This window comes from Castor canadensis, chromosome 1 (assembly GCF_047511655.1).
Source record: "Castor canadensis chromosome 1, mCasCan1.hap1v2, whole genome shotgun sequence".
In the NCBI taxonomy this organism is placed as follows: domain Eukaryota; kingdom Metazoa; phylum Chordata; class Mammalia; order Rodentia; family Castoridae; genus Castor; species Castor canadensis.
Genome location: NC_133386.1, coordinates 56022368 through 56041367, shown reverse-complemented (window position 1 = coordinate 56041367; position 19000 = coordinate 56022368). Strand labels below are relative to the sequence as shown.

Sequence of the window (19000 nt, the reverse complement as noted above, 5' to 3'; positions counted from 1 at the left end):
CTTAAAATTGATTTTCCTTCTAATATTCCCAAATGACCACCTTACATACAACCTGCATAAAAGTATTAGCAAGTAGTTATTTTTAAAGTATGAGTAATTAGGCCAAAAGCAACTCTCATAGTCACCCAAAAGAAGGAACCACTACTAGGAATCAAAGCCTAGTAATTCTGTGCTTAACAGACAGGTGCTGTGTGTTTTGGTATGCTATATGAAAATCATTTATCAGAAGGACAGGGAAAAAATTAGCAGGTAGTTTTCACTATTGGAATAGACAAATGATTAAGCAGATTTAGGACACCAAGAAACTGTCAATAGGCTAAGTGATCACCCTAAGGGACATAATTTTAGATGCTGGCACTCTCTGAGGGTATAAAAGGGACTGAAAAAATTTTAAATGCAATAGCAACATAAGGAAACCAACTTGAGCCATAGACTTGTTTTTGAATAGTAAAATTGAAGGAATGACCATTCTTTGGACAGGGACCAAGCATAGGATTGCTATTGCAAAGATCATATTAGGTCAGTAGTAAATCAAGAAACTAGAGCCTGTGACAGTCCATGAAAAATAGGAGGACTGAACGCATAGGTTAAAACAGCAGCAAGAGTGATGAACTGATTCAAGGTATAGGATTTCTTTGGCATTTACTACCAGGGTTGACAATATTCCCTGAGGTGAGATATTAAAAATAAGTAATAGAAATAACAAGAGAGTAAATTTAATTCATTTCATTCTTTCTCTCTTACTTTTGGTGGTATTGGGGGGGTTGAAGTTTAGGGCCTCAAGCTTGTTTGGCAGGTGTTCATTCTACAACTTAAGCCATAACTCTAGCCCTTCATAATTTAATTATTTTTTCGGGTAGGCTCTTTCATTTTTGGCCAGGCAGGCCTGGATCTTGATCCTCCTATTTATGCTTCCTGCATAGCTGGGATGATAGGCACATGCCACCAAGCCCAGTTTCATTGTTTGGCATGTGGTCTCACTAACTTTTTGCCTGGGCTGGACTCCCAATATCTGCCACCCAAGTAGCTGGGATTACAGGTGTGACCAACAGCACCTGGCTAGTAAATATAATTAAAAATATTTTCTTATATATAACAGTTAATACACTAAACTCACATTAAAGGGAAGGTGTTACAAGTTTACTTTCTGTCCATGCATTTTCTCTAATGGAAGAAAATAGACTGAACATATGAAGCTACAGAAAGAGAGGAGTTACAAGAAACCTGGTGTTTATGAAAACTGGAATACAGTCTAAAATGGAAAGTTCTGACAGAAAAATGCTAAGAAAACAAAAGAAATAAACTTAAATGTATATATGAAAGAGAATAAGCTCTGGAGCCAGACTACACTGTCTGGGTTCAAAGGCTAGCTGGATGGATGAGCCTGGAAAAGTTTCAATGACAAATCTATATCTCAATTATTTCACCTATATAAAGGAGACAGTGGTAACACATTACCAAGGCAATAGTAAGGATCAAATGCATAAACACATATAAAACATTTAAAACACTATCTGGCACTCAAAATTTATAAATGTTAGCTATTATTGTTACTCATATAGTTTGCGTTAATTACCATCCCTATTTTCAATCAAAAATATTGAATGAAACAATGACCTAACTCAGTGCAACAAATTAGTAATAAGAAAATGTTGGCTTCATTTAATGACAATTTTAATAGTCTGGGACAACACCATTAACTCTGCAAATTTTTACTACTCTAGCTACAAGTCAGAAATAGTATTTTGCATCAGGTTATTTTGAAATTACTAGATAAGGCAATTTTTAAAGCTCAAGAGGTAATAAATAACATTTGCTCTCATCTAATGTTCTAAAAACAAACAGTAAGTCACCTGCATCATACCTTTCCCATTCCTATGCATGATAAATTGTTTTAAAATATACTTGTCACATAAATTTACAGTTAGTAGTTACTTTCATTTAGAAAACATTCTTCAAGAAATAATTGAAGTCTAAAGATCTAAGAGTAGTAGCTTACTTAGTATGGGTGACTAAGACTTGCTGTGTTGGGCTGCCCCCTACAGGCCTCAACTTATCTATTTCTTTTAAAAGGTGTTTGAGTAGGGAAATGATTCAAGTTTAAGCAAATCATTCATCCATTCATTCTAGAAGGACAAAGTCTCTGAGAAACATCTATAAAGACAAGAGTAGTAAAACTGTCCTCAGGGAATTCATATGTTACTGCTTATAGAGCAACAACATATACTTCAACAGAACGAATCATGGTGAAATACTGGAAAATGAATTATGTCTGTATTATGTTATAATGATTTCTATAGAAAAAGAAGTAGGCTGAAGATCAAAGACCCAAGTTCATATCTGCCATAAAACAGTGACTTGAACTATTAGTTAGGTCAGCTTTGCACCAAATTGCTTACAAAATTAGGGTGTTGTATTAGATGTTTCCTCCAGCTTCTGGGACTTATAGTTATAGCTGTCATGACAAAGGTGGAAGTAAATGCTTTAAAACAGAGTTCAGAGAACACATTTGACTTCTTTACGGTATGAAGAGATGAGGTACATGTGAAGAAATCAAGAAATACTGACGGAAGGTGAATTTAGTACCTTGGGAGTAAGGACTATTTGTCAGGGGAGTTAACAGAGTAAGAAAATAAAACAGCAAGGTTTGGGGACTAGTGTGTGATGTTACTTGGTTATGGTGCAGCTATATGTAATATCGATCTAACTTCAGTATAACAGGTTAGCTGAGCATAGTGGTGCATGCCTGTTATTACAATGCAGGAGGCAGAGGGAAGAGGATCACTAGTTTGAATCCAGATTGGGTTACACAGTGAGACCCTGACATAAGAAAAAAATCAGTAAGTTAGAGGTAGAGAACTATGGCAGAAAAAAAAAAATCTAAGAATTACTAAAATAGTTCAGTTTAGACAAAGGGGACATGGGTAGAATTGGTAAGATGGGGATAAAGGCAAACAACTCTGATACAGTAGAATGTGCAACTCGAAGAAAACAAAAAGTCACTCCAAGGCCCAAGGACATTTTTTTAATGATAGCATTTTCATAGTGATTTTGAGCAAAGAAGACTATACTAAAATCAGAAAGAAATTAATAAACAGAATAAGAGATTCAAACATCTTCCATTAGTCACAAAATACAAAAGCATGATAAGCCATCATCACTGCTCTTAAACTAATTAATAGCAAATTGTAATGACTTAAGTTAATAATATTAATAATCATTCACTATGAACCAGGCACAATAGTGCACTAAAAGTATTGCATTTAATCTTCACAACAACTCTATGAAATATTATTAATCCCAATTTTGTGCTCCATTTTAACCACCTGCTATCTAATACACATTAGAGATTCAGGTTCTCTCAAAAGCTATATAGTGGCCAAGAAAACCACCAGACTGCAATCAAGGCAGTCTAGCAGCTGCTGGAGGAGCCTGAATGTGGCTGGAGTTCTTTCAAAGCCTCTTCTCAGAAAACTGTCATTATTTGACATGTCTGTCCTGAAGACTTTATTTGACTGGACTGAGTGCTCATTCAGTGCAAACAACCATATTCCCCAGGAGCATTTATTGAAAATAATCACTGGCAACTGTTAAACATCAAAGCTACCCTAAGGCAATCATAATAGTTAAAGCAAACAAGTTAGGCAAAAAATTTTTAAAGGAAAACCCAGAAAGCAAGAAATCCAAAGGGGCTATGAAATCCTCAACATATCAATAGCAATCTAGAAAGCCACCAACATGTGTAGAACTACATTCAGAAAAGACCTGTACAGATTCTAAACTCTCACCAATGGCTAACCTCAAACCTCTCCTTACACAAGAAGGAAGTAAAATCAACTTGTACACTGCTTGCCTGAGCATCCAAGGCATGCCCCAATAGTCACACTTACTCTCAGGAAAGCCTGGAAGATGTATTCATTCTGGGCATTTAAGGAAATCCCCCTGAATACTGGATGGCCACTATCATGGACATTCAAGAACCATGCATGCCAAAGAATAAAAACCTTACCTTGTTAGATCAGGAAACAAAAATACTAGCAATAATAACAATAATGAAATAATGAGAGCAGGACTGCAACAGTGTATTAAATACATATCCAACTTTCACAAAAAATTCTAAATCATGCTAAGAAATAAGAACAAATATAACATAGAAGGAAACAGAAACTGGACTTACTAGACAATGACTTTCAGGAGACGTGTTTTAAATAAATATGTATGTATACATACGTGTGTGTTTATATACAAACATGCCTAAAGATCTACAGGAAAGTATGACAAGTGATTTGCTAAATAGAGACCGAAATTATAAAGATAAAGAAATAGGAAGCTGTAAGATGGGTATGGTGGCACAAAGCTATAATCCCAGGCTAAGGCAGAGGACTATGAATTCAAGGGCACCCTAGGCTACACAGTAAAACAAATAATTCTGGACTTGAAAAGTGCAACAATTGAAATAAAAATTCAGCTGGTGGAGAGGCTCAAGCTGTTAACAGTGCCTGCCTAGCAAGTGTGAGGTCATGAGTTCAAACCCCAGGGATACCAAAAGAAAAAAAAAATTCTTGCTAAGCTGAAATAAAAATTCATTTGAAGAGCTCAAAGCAGATTTGGGCAGGCAGAAGAATCAGCAAGCCTGAAGAAGGGTCAATTAAGGATATTTAGGAAGAGGAATAAGAAGAGAAACTAATAAAGACAAAGGGACTTGTGACACTATGAAGCATGACACAATGAAGTATACCAACATGTGCATAGTAGAAAGCCCAGATATAGATAAAGGGATCAGCTAGAATATTTGAAAACTAAACATCCCCAAATTGATGAAGGACAGCAGTACATCCAAGGAGCTAAACAAGCTACAAACAGAATAAGCTCAGAGATCCACACCTATGCACCCCAGAAACTGATGAAATTCAAAAACAAAGATGATTGAAAAAGCAAGGAGAAGAACACATATAAACAAATGATCTATAGATGATAATTAAGTTGAACAGGAAATAACATGACATAATCAAAGCACTGAAAGAAAAGCATGTCAGCTAAAAACTGTGCATCCAGAAAAATTTATGTTTATACTAAAGAACTCACTTTGAGTCTTTAATAAATGTTTAAAGTACTCTGGGACAAAACGAAATTAACTATAGACTGATCATAAATTACTATTATCACAAAAAGATGAAAATAAATGATCTTTCTTCAACATTCCAGTATTTGTCTTTTATATTACTGTTATCTCCGCTTGAATCAGAAGTAAAGTTCTTTTAAGAACAGAGCATTCATTCTATCATTTGTTGTTTTTCTTTATAGAAGGTTACCAAATTTGGGGGAGGAGGGGGTGGATTTCTGATGATACAACCTGGGTGAATGTTGAGACAATTATGCTAAATGAAACGACCCACAACAAAAAGATAAATAATGTATGACTCACCTTATGAGGTATCTAACACAGTCAACTTTATAGGAAAACTAGAATGAGAATTGCTTTCTTAAGAGTATAAGCTTCTAGAGGGGATATAGAGTTACAAGAAGAAAAGTTTTGAAGAATGGATATGCAATTCTATAAATGTACCTAATTATCACCCAGGACTGTACACTTAAAAATGGTTAAGATGATAAATTTTAGATAAACTTACAAAATGAGGGACAGGAACGTAATATAGATCTGTTCAGGGGAGGTACCAGTGGATGGCCAGAGGGTATACAGACAGGGTAAAGGAGGGAGAATATGGTGGATGTACTTTGTATACACATATGAAAATAGAACAATGAAACCTGCTGAAACTGTTCTAAGAAGGGCATGATGAGGGAGAATGACAGAAGCGATGAATCTAATTAAGACATATTTTAAGCACATATGTAAATGTCACAATGAATTCCCCCTGTATAACTAGCATATGCTAATAAATAAAAAACATGACAAATTTTGTTGTATATATTTTATGTCAATTAAAAATTTAAAGGACAAGTACTGGTAATAGGGATGCAGCTCAGTGGTAAAGCACTTGCCTAGCATTCATAAGACTCTGGTGGAGGGGTGGGGACGGAGAGAAGGGAGAAAGGGAAGGGAAGGAGGAAGGGAAGGGAAGGAAACAGAAGAGAAGGGAGGAGAAGGGAAGTAGGAAGGAAACAAGAAGGAAAAAGGGAAAGCACTAGAAACCAAAGCATAGCTATAGTACAAATTATCAGCATTCTATTATGCTACAGATATAAGATATCTCTATAGTCAAAATGTATCACAAAATATACAATGTATCTTTTTTGAAATGACCAGAAGTTAAGTTAAAAGTACTAGTATTCAGTTTAGTGATCAATAATTCCTCTTGTTGGTCTCTGGCTTTTCTGCTAGACGGTATTGTAAGTTATCAACTGATATGGAAAACAACAGAAGAATGTAATTATAATTTTGTACCAACATGCTATAACCCTGGAGGGGAAGGAATCCTAAAACATGGCCATAATTTGTCTCTCATTTCCATATTCATAAATCGACATTTATGGGGAAAAAACAGGGTCTAAAGTTTGGTCCTTTTTTCAGATTAAGAAGTGCTTCTTTTTGTTTCATGTTATCAACTCAGTTCTTCCTTCCACAGCAGTATGATATGGTGGGAAAGAACCCTAAATTCTAATTAAAAGAACAGTTGCTCTCTTAAAAAAAAAAAAAGAAAAAGAAAAAGTGCTCTTAATCCCTGATATCACTGTTTCCATTTTAAAAAATGTAATCTTTCTTCTCTGAAATCCCTAGAAGGTAAGTACATCTATTATAAAAATGGCTAGCAAACCACATTAATCAAATCATCAAAACATTAATAGCACTTAAATTTTATATTGGAATAAGAAATGGGAAAGAGTAAAGTTCTGGTGATTATGAAGGAAAATAAAATGGAATTCAAACTCTACTTTTATATAACTGATGAAGAACTTCCAAAGACAAGCAGGAATTATCAAAACTTTGTCAGAAGACAAGCATTGTTTATCAACTTTGTGTTTTTATTTAAAACTAAAAATAACACTAATAGACTGTTCCTAGTAAGATTCTCTAAATTTATAACATCAACCAACATGTAGAACAAAATAGGCAACTAAATGACCACTGCTGAATAAATATGAATGGATATTCAGATAATCAAAAATCACTTAAGATTTCCTATTTTGTCTAACTCTAACCTTTGCAGCCTATTGGGGCTCAAGACAAACAGGACATCCTCAGACACAGTGTCTGTCCCTTTTGCCTACAAAGCTCTTCTTGTGATTCTGCCTATTCTAAGTCCAACCATCTGCCAGATCCTTCCAAACTATCAAATTCTACTTAAGGGCATCAGACTTTTATTATACGATATATCTCATCTTAACTGAAATAGCAGTTAAAGTTTTGTCTGCACACTTATTTAATTTCTTTGATCCTTTTGACTATAGGCTCTCTAAGGGGTGATGAATAATATTAACCACCACTTGAATCCCCTGTGCAAAGTGCAGGGCACGCAATGCAAATATTTGTGAGTAAATGAACTTACATAAGACAAATCTTTCTTACCAAAATTATTTTGGCAGTATAACATTTATACAACCAGTATTTCTTGAAAAAAATGATAAATGATATGCCTAATTTTCATCACACAACATAAATACCAATGCCTAAGGACTTCACAGTCACTTTACATTTATCTTTTTGACAGATAACGTCATTAATCACCATCTGTTTACATGTACTATTCTAAATAACATTTTGGTTACATTTCTGAAACACCTCCTGCCATTAACCTCATTTCTAGAATTCTGTCTCATACTAAAGCACCTGGATTTCAGGAAAACAAACCTGAAACTCACACACTAAACCAAACTATTATGTAAATGACAGAAACATGGTCTGCAACACCTCTAGACTACTTCCATATGAATTTAACTTTTACCACTGAAATTCTGTCACTTGATTATAGACATTCTGAATCCATGATAAATACATCACAGATGAAAAGAAATAGTTTTTCCAACAATCTTTACGAAAGTCAGTCTTAAAGAATACCACCAGTGACAGGTTTTGTAGGTTCCTATCAACGTATTTGGTCAAGATGCACTTCACTTTTTGCGATAATTATATTCTGAAAATACTGCAAACTTAATTTATACAAAAAAATAGTATGTTGTTGATATATCAGGACTAGGTCTGAATTCTAGTCATTCCACTTTTCATTTGTGTGGTTTTAAGAACATGGCATAAAATCTCTGACCTTCAGTTTCCTCACAGTTTTAAATCAGATGATTCCTGCCTCCTAAGATAAATAAAAGGTGGTGATTAATCAAAATGCTGCATAAATAACAGCTACAGTTAATAAACAGAATAGCACAACCATATAAACTAATCAGAATTTAGCAACCAAAATCTGACATAACCTATAAATTAGGAAAAAGGAAAGCAAGGCCCCATCTTTCTTGGTCAGAGCAAAATGAAGATTCAAAAATGCAAAATAGGGAAACAGGGAAAGCCAGAATGTTATGCTAGCAAAAACCAGAACTCCTATATTTTTGTATTGACAAACAATTCATATTTCTAACCTATTCAAATTCAAGTAAGAACCAAAATGGAAATGGCCTAAAGCCAAAAGAAAAGTTATATATATCAACTGAGCACCAAAAAAGTCCTGAAGCTCTTTGTCTCTGTTTGAGGAGAAACTGCCCAACTGCCCACACACAGGAAAGATGAGGCAGGAAACTGTTCTGAGAGAACCTCCACCTGGTAGCCAGTTTTGGTCAAACAATTTTGAAAATTCTCTACTTCTCAACTTTCTAGTCAGTGACAAAATTTTGTAAAAACCACTTTCTTGAAAACTGGGTAAGGTGGTACATGCCTGTAACCTCATAAGAGGCTATGGCAAGACCACCATGGGGTACATAAAAAGACCCTGTGTCAAGATAAAACAAAAGCCTTCTCTCCATACACACACTCTGTCAACTCCCCTGCTGCTCAGTGTTTTTCTGGATGTCACAGTGAGAAATATAGACTAATCTTACAATTTTCTAGCATAACAAAAAGAATGTTATGCTCTGTACACCACTATTACTGACAACACTGTTACCGACATTAAGTAATATTAAAATAAACTTTCCCTTAAGAGTTTAAAGTATTTATAATAAAGAAACTACAGTATCACTAAAATATATGCTAGAACTGAACAGTCTACAAGTACCAGGAGGCGTAAATCTCAAAACAATTTTGGAACTCTTCTTTTGGAAATGTCTTCAGAGTCTGTGGGAATCCTTTAGGGTACTCATGGTAGAAGGAAATACAAATAAATTACAAAGTTAACAACAACAACAAAAAAATCACATGCTAGACACTTGATCAGAGCATGAACATAAGCAACAATGCTGCCTTCATGAAAATACAAGCCACTTGGAAATCATACTGTGACACTAAATCAGAACTACTCATTCTAATTCTTACAGTAGATTGAGCTTTGAGTTACACAGTATCCTACAACATTAGTCTATGCTTCTGAAACTGTTTCCAATTCCTGTTACTGATTTTTCATTAAACTAGGTACCTTGCTTTCTAAATTAACAATTTCTTTCCCCTTAGGGCTAGGGACTGAATCCAGGGCCTCATGTAGGCTTGCAAGTGCTCAAGCACCGATTTACACTCCCAGACTCAAAAGAACTGCAACTATATTCTTTTGTACAATCCTGAGGACTCACCATCTGAATCAGATAGACATAGCTAGCTAATTCTCCTTATTTGTGGTAGTTATAGTCTATAAAGTCAGTAAAAACACTGAATTTGCAAATACTGATCCAGTGTACCTAGGGGAAATAGGTGATACGTTTTTGTGTCTTTGTCACGATATGATCATTACCTACACACAGCCATACTTTATGTGTGTTTCTTTGTCAATACAGCACTGTGCCTGGGATCCATTTAAAATAGCAAAACCCATGAAAATAAAAGCACAGAAAACACAGCACTAACTAGACTATGAAATGGGTGTTTTTTACAGTATGACAGGTGAAACAAGAAGGCAGAGCATTGCTTTGTCTGCCTTCAGATAGGAATATGAACACCATACAAATCAAATTTCTTACCCCTAGTGCACAGCATGAAAGACTTCAAAAGCTCTTCAAGTATTGACTTGAAAATTGACTTGCAAATAAATTATAGCAAGTAAGATAATCAGCAAATAAAAACCATGAACTATTAGCAATGTCTGTGTATGAGTCAAATATTTCAGGGTAATGTTTGATTTGATTACTAACAACAGACATGACTCCAAAAAACCTCAATACTGTTTAGTTATCATGCAACATAAGAATTGTGTACTAAGTGCTTCAAGAAGTAAGACATCTGAGACTTTCAAAAATGGGTATTTTTTTTTTTTTATCTATACCTATAATCTCAGTACTTAGGAGGCAGAGATAGGAGGCTGGCCAGTTCCAAATTAGCCTGGTATACACAGTGAAATCAAGGCCAGTGAAACTATGTCTCAAAAAAAAAAAAGCATTTTTCAAAGAGTTACTTCCTACCTGATATATTCTAAAAGGGATATAACGAAATCCATTTTCTTCTGCAGGATATTCCATGAGTTTCCGATTGATGGCCCAAAACTGGTCAAACCTGTCTGCAATGATATAAAGTAATGACTGAAAATGAACATCATTGTGCAATACCTCATATGAAGACATGAAAGTCTTAACCTCTAAGAAGCTTCTGGGAAATAACATTATTTTCTCTTAAACTTATTTCTTCTTAACTGAACATAAATATGCAATTTTCTAAATATTTTCCTCTTCCCACTCATATAGGCATATTTTCTTATAAGAGAATCCCGAAACAGATACATGACTACTTCTGTTATTAGACTAAGAACAGCATGTAGAGACAGATATCTTTATTCCTGGTCCTATTCCTACAGCTAACCTATAAAAGCACAAATTTAAGTAACCTAAATGCTAAGCTAGAACTTGTATAAAGAATCAAATTAAAATACCGAACACTAATTCAACATCAAAAATAAAAGCAATAAAATGGTTTTTAAAAGAAATGTGGAACTGGCCCTTGTAAACTGTCCAGTGCAGTTCAATCTCAGATTAATTTCCTTTTTTCAGAAAGATTTTCAGGTTTGATGCAAGCATTACTAGGATACAATTTGCAAATCGAATTTCATTTGTTTTTATTCTCAAGTAAACATTTCATGGTATGGATTTACAAGATTTTGCTTTAGTGATGAGTTTACAAACATTTGAGTTGTTTCTACTTTTTGGCTATTGCAAATAATGTCACTAGGAACATGAGCACACACATTTTGGGGGGAACATATATTGTTAATTGTCTCATGTAGTACTGTAAAAGTAGACTTGCTGGATTATACCACAACTCTGTTCAACTGCTACATGGTAACTATGTTCTGAGGAGCCAACAACCTGTTTTCCAAAATGAATGAACCAATTTCCACTCCCACCAGCAAGGCATCAGTTCCAATTTGTCCATGTCATGGCCAGTGCTAAGTATATTTTCCTAGTTGGTGTTGTAAGAAAAATGATCTTTTCTGTCAAAGTATTTGTTACCCTCTTAGATTACTTAAAAATTCCTCAGGTCACCATCTTAGGTAACTTGCATGTTTAAAGAGTCCTTGCTTTTTCTTCTGGATTCTTGTATGACTCCATTGCCCACCAAACTGCATGCCCTAACCCATCCCCCAAGCCTTTTATCCAATCGAGGGAGATTGTGAACCTCTGACCTGAACAAATCCCAGGTGAGAGGCAGGTACGACTGTGTCAGGGATATAAAGAGGAGCCACTCTCAGCCATTTTGTGCTTTCGTGTTTGCTTAGTGGGAGTGAGCACATGCTTGCACCCTCTTGATCAAGAGAAAATTGCCTTGTCAAGATTTGCTGTCTCTTGTATGTCTGTTTTTAACACTGGAGGATTATTAATTCCAACAGTGTGAAGGAGCAACTCACAGTGGTTTTGATTTGTATTTTCTAATGACTAGTAAAGCTGAGCGTTTTCTGTGTACTGGCCATTTGTGTATATTATTTGGACAAATCCTTTGTCCTTTTTAAAATTGGGTTCTTCAGAGCTGGAGCTTATAAGAATTCTTTACACATTTTAGATACAAGCCCTGACCCAATATGTGATTGCAAATATTTTCTCCACTTCTGTACATTGTTTTTTAAGCAGCTCTGTTTTAGCTTGCCTAGGATTCTAGGTTATAAAAAATACTTTTATACTCAGAAAATTTTATCAGAATCAAAACTCTGTAAAGCAAGTAAGAGCTACAAAATTTCAGCTCAATACTCTACTACTGGACTTGTCTTACAGAATCTAAGTATAGTCTACTAATACTGCTTAAGTCTGTATTAACTATACAAAAAAAATTTAATTGCCTCTGTGATGTCTGTCCTAGAGTAGGTGACAGATGTAAAGCCTTTGCTTTTATCTTCAACTCCAACCTGGGGGATTATTCATTCCACATTAGAACTAGTTGGATAGGGAATTCTGAATCTAGTTAGTCAAGTACAATTTCACAGATGATGAAGCCCAGGTTAAAAGACCAGAATCTGGGTCTTCCAATTGAATACACAACTATTTCAAAAAACTATATGAATGCTAAGAGTAGCTCATTTGGGACAGCATTTCATATAAGCACCAATTATTCTTTCAATATTTAAAAAAAAACTATCATAAGGCATCAAGCAATAATGTGACAAGGAACTAAAATGATTCTTTATACAGACTTGAAATGCCTCAGCCATATATAGAAAGACAGATCTCAAACAAAAAAAATGAACAACAAATCACAAACAAGGAAATAACAAAATGGGGATTCTCTAATCTTAAACCCTGTAAATAGCAAGGTAACTAAAAACAAAGCCATTACATTAACTAAATTAATTTAAACCATTAAATTCAAATTTAATTCAAATATTAAGGTATTAAGTAATTTATTTTTTCCCCCTCCTTAAGCAGTACTGAGGTCTGAACTCAGGGCACTCTACCATTTGAGCACCACACCCCCAGCCCTTTTGGTTTAAGTTGTTTTGTTTTTTGTTTTTGTTTTGATAGGGTCTCACGTTTTGTGCAAGCTGGCCTTGAACCTGAATTCTGCTACCTATGCCTCCCACATACCTGGGATTAGACATGCACCACCATACCTGCTTATTTTGAGATGGGAGCCTTGCTAACTTTTTGCCTGGGCTAGCCTTGAACTCTAATCCTCCCAAGTAGCTAGGATAATAGGTATGATAATAGGCCACTACACTGGACCCTAAATAATTTCTAATGTCTCTTCTAAAACTAAACTTTTGATTAAGACTCCTCCTTTATTAAAATGAACCTGTTTAAAAAAAAACCCACACAATCCAACCCTAATTAATATAGATTTACACTGATTCTAACACACACACACACCATAAAGCAGTAATTCCCAACCAAGACGATTTTGCACACTAGGGAACATTTGGTAATATCTAGAAACATCTTTGGTTGTCAAAACTGTATATATGAGTAGCATGTAGTGGCTTAAAGACAAGAATGCTGCCAAATGCCAATGCTACAGTAGGACCCTTGGTATTCCGGAGGACATGTTTCCAAGGAGACCACTGTTGAAGAACAACCGCAAAGCTTAGGATGATGTATAGAGCTCAGTACAGTACTGCTGATGGTTGGCTCATTTTTTCCCATAATTCCACCCAACTTCGGCTAAATATACACTGCCTTTCAACAAATCTAAAATTTTTACTTCATCGTTTAAGTTAAGCACATTCACTTTTACCTTGCTTTTGGGGAGACTTATTTTCACAAATTTAAGAGCAGGGAAACACTCAACTTATCACAAAATGACTTAAACACAACTAATGACAATGAGGGACTGACTGAGGGCTTTTCTGCATCAACTGAACTGTGTAACCCACAAACAGGAATTAAAATTTTTTTAAACCACATGCAATAAATCCACAAATAAGGTGGGCTTACTGTATAATACATAGGACAACTCTCTCACCTGACCCAAAATGTCAATGATGCTAAAGAAAGGATTAATCAAAGGCACAGAAAGGCAATTAGTAAAAAGATTTGTAAAACACAGGGCCAAAAAACCCCCCAAAAAAAAAAAAAAAAAAGATGTAAACTGGGGAGAGAAAAAGGGGATATTACTGTGGCAGTTACTAACTTACTGACCTTCAGCTCCAAATTCACCCTTCAGTATATGCACTGACATAGGGACACAAATCCTTTGAAATTCTCTACAGTAACAACCACTGTCCAATTTCTTAGCAAAGAGTGCTAAAAGACTGCAGGCCAAATGGCTCTGCTATAGTTCCCAACAGCTGCACAGTAGAGCAGTGGCATTGGGGTAGGGACCTCAAATGGAGTATCACCCTGGCCACATGCCCAGGTATTCGGTCTTCTCAGGGACATAGGCAGAGCAACTCTGCCTAGAAATAACCTGCCCTCTCAATACACATTGCAGCACTTCAAAGGCTTCCTGCCTGCACAGGCACACTGGAGGCCAAATGCACTGATACAGTCTCCCCTTTCCCACAGATCCCTAGTCCCTCTACATGCCACGCCACCTGTCGCTAATCAGCTGCACTCCAGATTGCCCTGACTGCACATGGACTAGACTGCCTCTGATCTGGGCACAAGAGTAACCTTGTCTAATTTGGTGGACTAAACTATACCTTCCTTACTGAGGTCCAAACACCAGTGCTATGGAAAGGGGTTCCATTCAAGTTTGTCTGTCCATTACTCTCAGCCCTACTTATATACCATAAATAGCCTTCTCATATCACTTTTTTATTAGAGTTTAATAATTCTTTATAAAACTTACCCTGCTTAAACCCACTATGAGGTGTCTATCTCCTGGCTGGGCCCAAATAGATACAACTACTTTTGAAAGGAAGACACAGTAAAAGAACTATATTAATCAATGTTCTTTTTTAATCTTCTTATAAAATGTCATATTCTTATAAGAAATGAGCATTTTCTAAGCTATTTTAAAAGCACAGAATAGACTAAATTTTATAGGTAAAAGTTACTAGAAGATATAACTAGAAGTAAAAAAAATTAGTGTTAAGATTGAGTATACAGCAAGTGCCATTCACACTGATTTTTTGTAATATTTCTATCTCTTCCACACTCTAGTCAGTAATTAAAAATAAAAGTTAATAAAAGATGCTTTACTATCTTCTTAAATATTAACAAACCAAAAACATATCAACTTGTTTCGAAGAAATATATTAGTAGTGGCACTATACTATTAGTTATTAAAAGTCATAAAACTAGTGATTTGTTTTATAGGTCATCAAGACCAGTACTTTTAAATAATAAAAATCATAATGATCTTTGGCTATCCAATTTTTAAATTGTATATAATTACACATCTGTTTTGTATCTATAATAAATATACAGCAACTTAAAAAACTTCAAATTTAAAAGAACGAAGTAGGAAAAGATTAAAACTAGCAGTTACTTAATTTATTCATACACTAGGAAAAAAGAAGATAACAAATACACTCCCTGACCAAACTTGCAATATGACTAATAACTGTTTTCTTTTTTTAAAACAATTAACATTTAAGACTACAAAATCAAGCTTCATTTTTTGTACTAAAGGAACACTTTTTAAAAGGAGTTAAAAATAGAATTCATCAAAAGTCCTGGTGGCCACCAATCATTTCTCATTCTACGCTAAATTAAACTTTTATGTTAGTCTTCCAATTTTTTTTTTAATTCAGTAAGAAAATCCATGTAATTCAAGGATAGAGTGTTTGGTAGATTCCCAGGATAGAGGCCCTGAGTTCAATCCATGGGATGTGAAAGAAAGGGAAGGGAAGAAAATTTCAGATCTCCCCAAGATGTATAAGAGACAAAGTTGTTTGACTTGGTATTGTGTGTTCCTTATATGGAAAAACAGCAGGAAAAAAGTATTAATCTATAAAGGATTTATCTATTCCTCCATTTAAGCTTTATGGGAACAAAGAACTCCAGGCAAAATAATTTTCAACATTTTATGCTAGAAGTACTGTGCTTTATACCCTCCAAAGGAGAAATGGAGAACATGTCAGGAGAACTCCAGGGATTGCTACAAAAGCTTATTTCAGTTGGTTAGGACCCTCATATAATAGGGAAGGGGTGAGAGTACACCCCCATGCACATACATATACGTCTGGTTCTTAACAATGTCAAAGACAACTGTTACAGCAAATAGACATCACTATGATAGGACATAGAAGACTCCTTTATCTGTCCTTTGAACACAAAAGCAAGTGGCTGAAAATCCCTACTGAGGGGAACCCACTCTTTATAAAATTTTGCTTCTATCACCAGTATTATGCAAATCAGGAATACAAGTAGCTGTGTAGTATGTGTTGTGTTTTAACTAGAGATGTTCAAGAAATGCATCAGAAAACATCCAAATATAGACCTATTTGAATTAATTTCTTTATATGTGATATGTTAACTACCTTTGTAAAGCAAAATAGAAGGGAAAAGGGGGGTGGAGCAAATAGGAATTACTGCCAGGATGGCAAAAGCAGGTGTCAAATGACCTCTATCTTCAAATTCATTTGTCTTCTGAGCCAAGTCAAATTAAGAGAATCATTTCTATCAGGGCATTGGGCTTAACTAGGGGCAAGAAGCAGTCTCTTTCCCTAAGTACATCCATTGGTGCTTGCATGCTACATACCAGAACTTCACACAAACACACATCTGTATACAAGCCACAACGGACTTTGGATCTACCGCATGATGGTTAAAGTAACTGAAGTAGCTGAGAAATACCTCAAGGAGACCTCCTAACCAAAGCAAAGTAACCTTGAAAAGGCTTCATGACCCCTGAACACACCAATAGGCAGGAGCAGTGGCTTGGCTTCTGTAGAAAGGCCTTTAAGATGGCTAATCCTAAATCCTGTACATAAACACATCCTGGCAATAAGGAAATTTCTGGTTCACGTGAATCAAAAGAACAATAAAACCTGGATCATAGGAAAACTCTGACAGACTACTGCTGTCTGAGAATAAACTCACAGAAGATATTTACTTTCTTGTTAAAAATGGGCATAAAGGACAACTATCCATCCATCTGTCCATCCATCCATCCACCTATCTATCTATCTATCTGAAGCAATTAACTCCTGTGCTCATTGGTACCACTTTCATCCAAATCACTCTCATCTCAACTAATGCAACAGGCTCCTAGTTTATCCCTGCCACACACCAGGCTCCATGTTTATCCCTGCCACACACCAGGCAGAATGCTCTTTTAAACAAAAACTAAATCATATCAGTAATGAGCAAATTTTTCAAACATTTCTCTCTGGGTCATAAAGAATATGTTATGATACACTTTAACAACATGGTTATTTTAAGTACAAGGATCAACTTTTAAAAAAAATATTCCCTCATTACCTGCAACTAGGGCAGACGACTCCACACCCAACTCTGCTGGCAGGAAGCTAAATAAATACTATCAGTAGTAAAGTGCCTCTTCCCCAGGGAACAGACTCCCTTCTTAACTTTCACTGCCTACATTACTAAATTACTACCTCGATTACTTACTAAACCGAAGTCACACCACTTTTCTTTGGTGCCCCTAGAAAATGCCAAACTTGTTCTCACCTCATAGTTTTTGCAGCCTAGAACTATGAACCTGGCTCATCATCACATAGCTGCTTCCTTCTCATCATTTCAAATTTCCTTCATATTCCCAAGCTACAGTTGCTCCACTCTTCAACCATTCCCTACACAGCTATTTTCCTCTAAGCACTAATCATTACTTAAAATTGCCCTATTTACAATTTATTTATATCTATCTTAGCTAAAATGTAAGTTCTGAAGAGGCAAGGACTTTGTTTTCTCACATCTTCTCTGAATCAAAAGGACAATCTTTAAAGTAGTTTATTTTCCAAAGAGATTTACAGAGTTAGAGCACAATGGTAGCCCAGGACTAATTATCTAAACATACTCCTGTTTAAATCATAGATTTAAAACCAACAATTTGCTGTATGACTTTTCAAAACTACTATAAATTAAGAAAATGTTCTTTCTTAGGCCAAAACACTACTAATCAAATTAATTTTCACTTACTCAGAAAGTGACAAAACTCAATTTTTTTTGTGAAAGACCCACAGATAAAAGGATAGCTCATATTATGCTCACTATAGTCTTTGCAGTGCTTATGATGCAAGATATTCTCTCTTTATCTAATACAGATCCCTTTAGTTCCTTGTAAGTCAATGTGCATTGGAATATACTATTGATGATTACTCATTGTCAAGTAGCAAAAGTTTCCAAACAAAGGGTACCAGTGGTCACTAGAGGTGTAGTGTACAGGTGTAGTGCTCACTAGGATTATCTAAGGACCATTTCACAATCCCAACGTGTGGGACCCTCCCCAGACCAGCTCTAAATCCCTAGCACTGGTACTTTTTGGAAGCTCCCCAGATTACTAACATGGAGCCAGAGTTAATAACCTCCAGATGTTATGAAAAATGCCTTCACTTTGAACCAGGGTGACTTGGAATCAGAATCTTCACATTCCAGGTTACTTTGGCTAAGCTTATTTCCTCATTTGCCAAGTTGATAATATATACCTACTTCTTTCTTTTTTTCTTTTGGTGGTACTGAGGTTTGAACTCAGAGCTTCATGCTTGCTAGGCAGGCGCTCTACCACTCTACCAGCCCTTTTTTGGGTTCGGTATTTTCAAGACAGAGTCTTTTGAGTTATTTACCCAAACTGGCTTTGAACTGGGATCCTCCTGACCTGCCTCCTGAGTAGCTGGGATTACAAGCGTGAACCACCAGCACCCAGCTATTTACCTAATTCTTATACAGAATCATGAGATAATGCATATAAAACTATCCCAGCTGGAATAGCACAGAAATTTACTAATTATAATAATCTCTATCTGGTTACAAACAGAACACAGTAATATCTAATCTGTCCTTGATTCAAGTACCCCTTTAAAACAAATTCCCAATTTGCAAACAGTTGAGATTAGATATTGCAAACACC

General features: G+C 35.6%; 1 protein-coding gene across 6 annotated transcripts in view; it reads right to left on the bottom strand.

Moving 5' to 3' along the window:
• Positions 1 to 19000, bottom strand: part of Atg5 (autophagy related 5) — a 92992-nt gene that overhangs the window by 25649 nt on the left and 48343 nt on the right. For 4 of the 6 annotated variants that reach the window (XM_020186858.2, XM_074077623.1, XM_074077633.1 and 1 more), the window contains one exon: positions 10510 to 10604. The exons of 1 other annotated variant lie outside the window; for it this stretch is intronic. In XM_020186858.2, coding sequence (XP_020042447.1) covers positions 10510 to 10604 — 95 coding nt within the window. The remainder of the gene's footprint in view (positions 1 to 10509; positions 10605 to 19000) is intronic. One more of the 6 variants, XM_020186859.2, reaches the window with a different exon arrangement.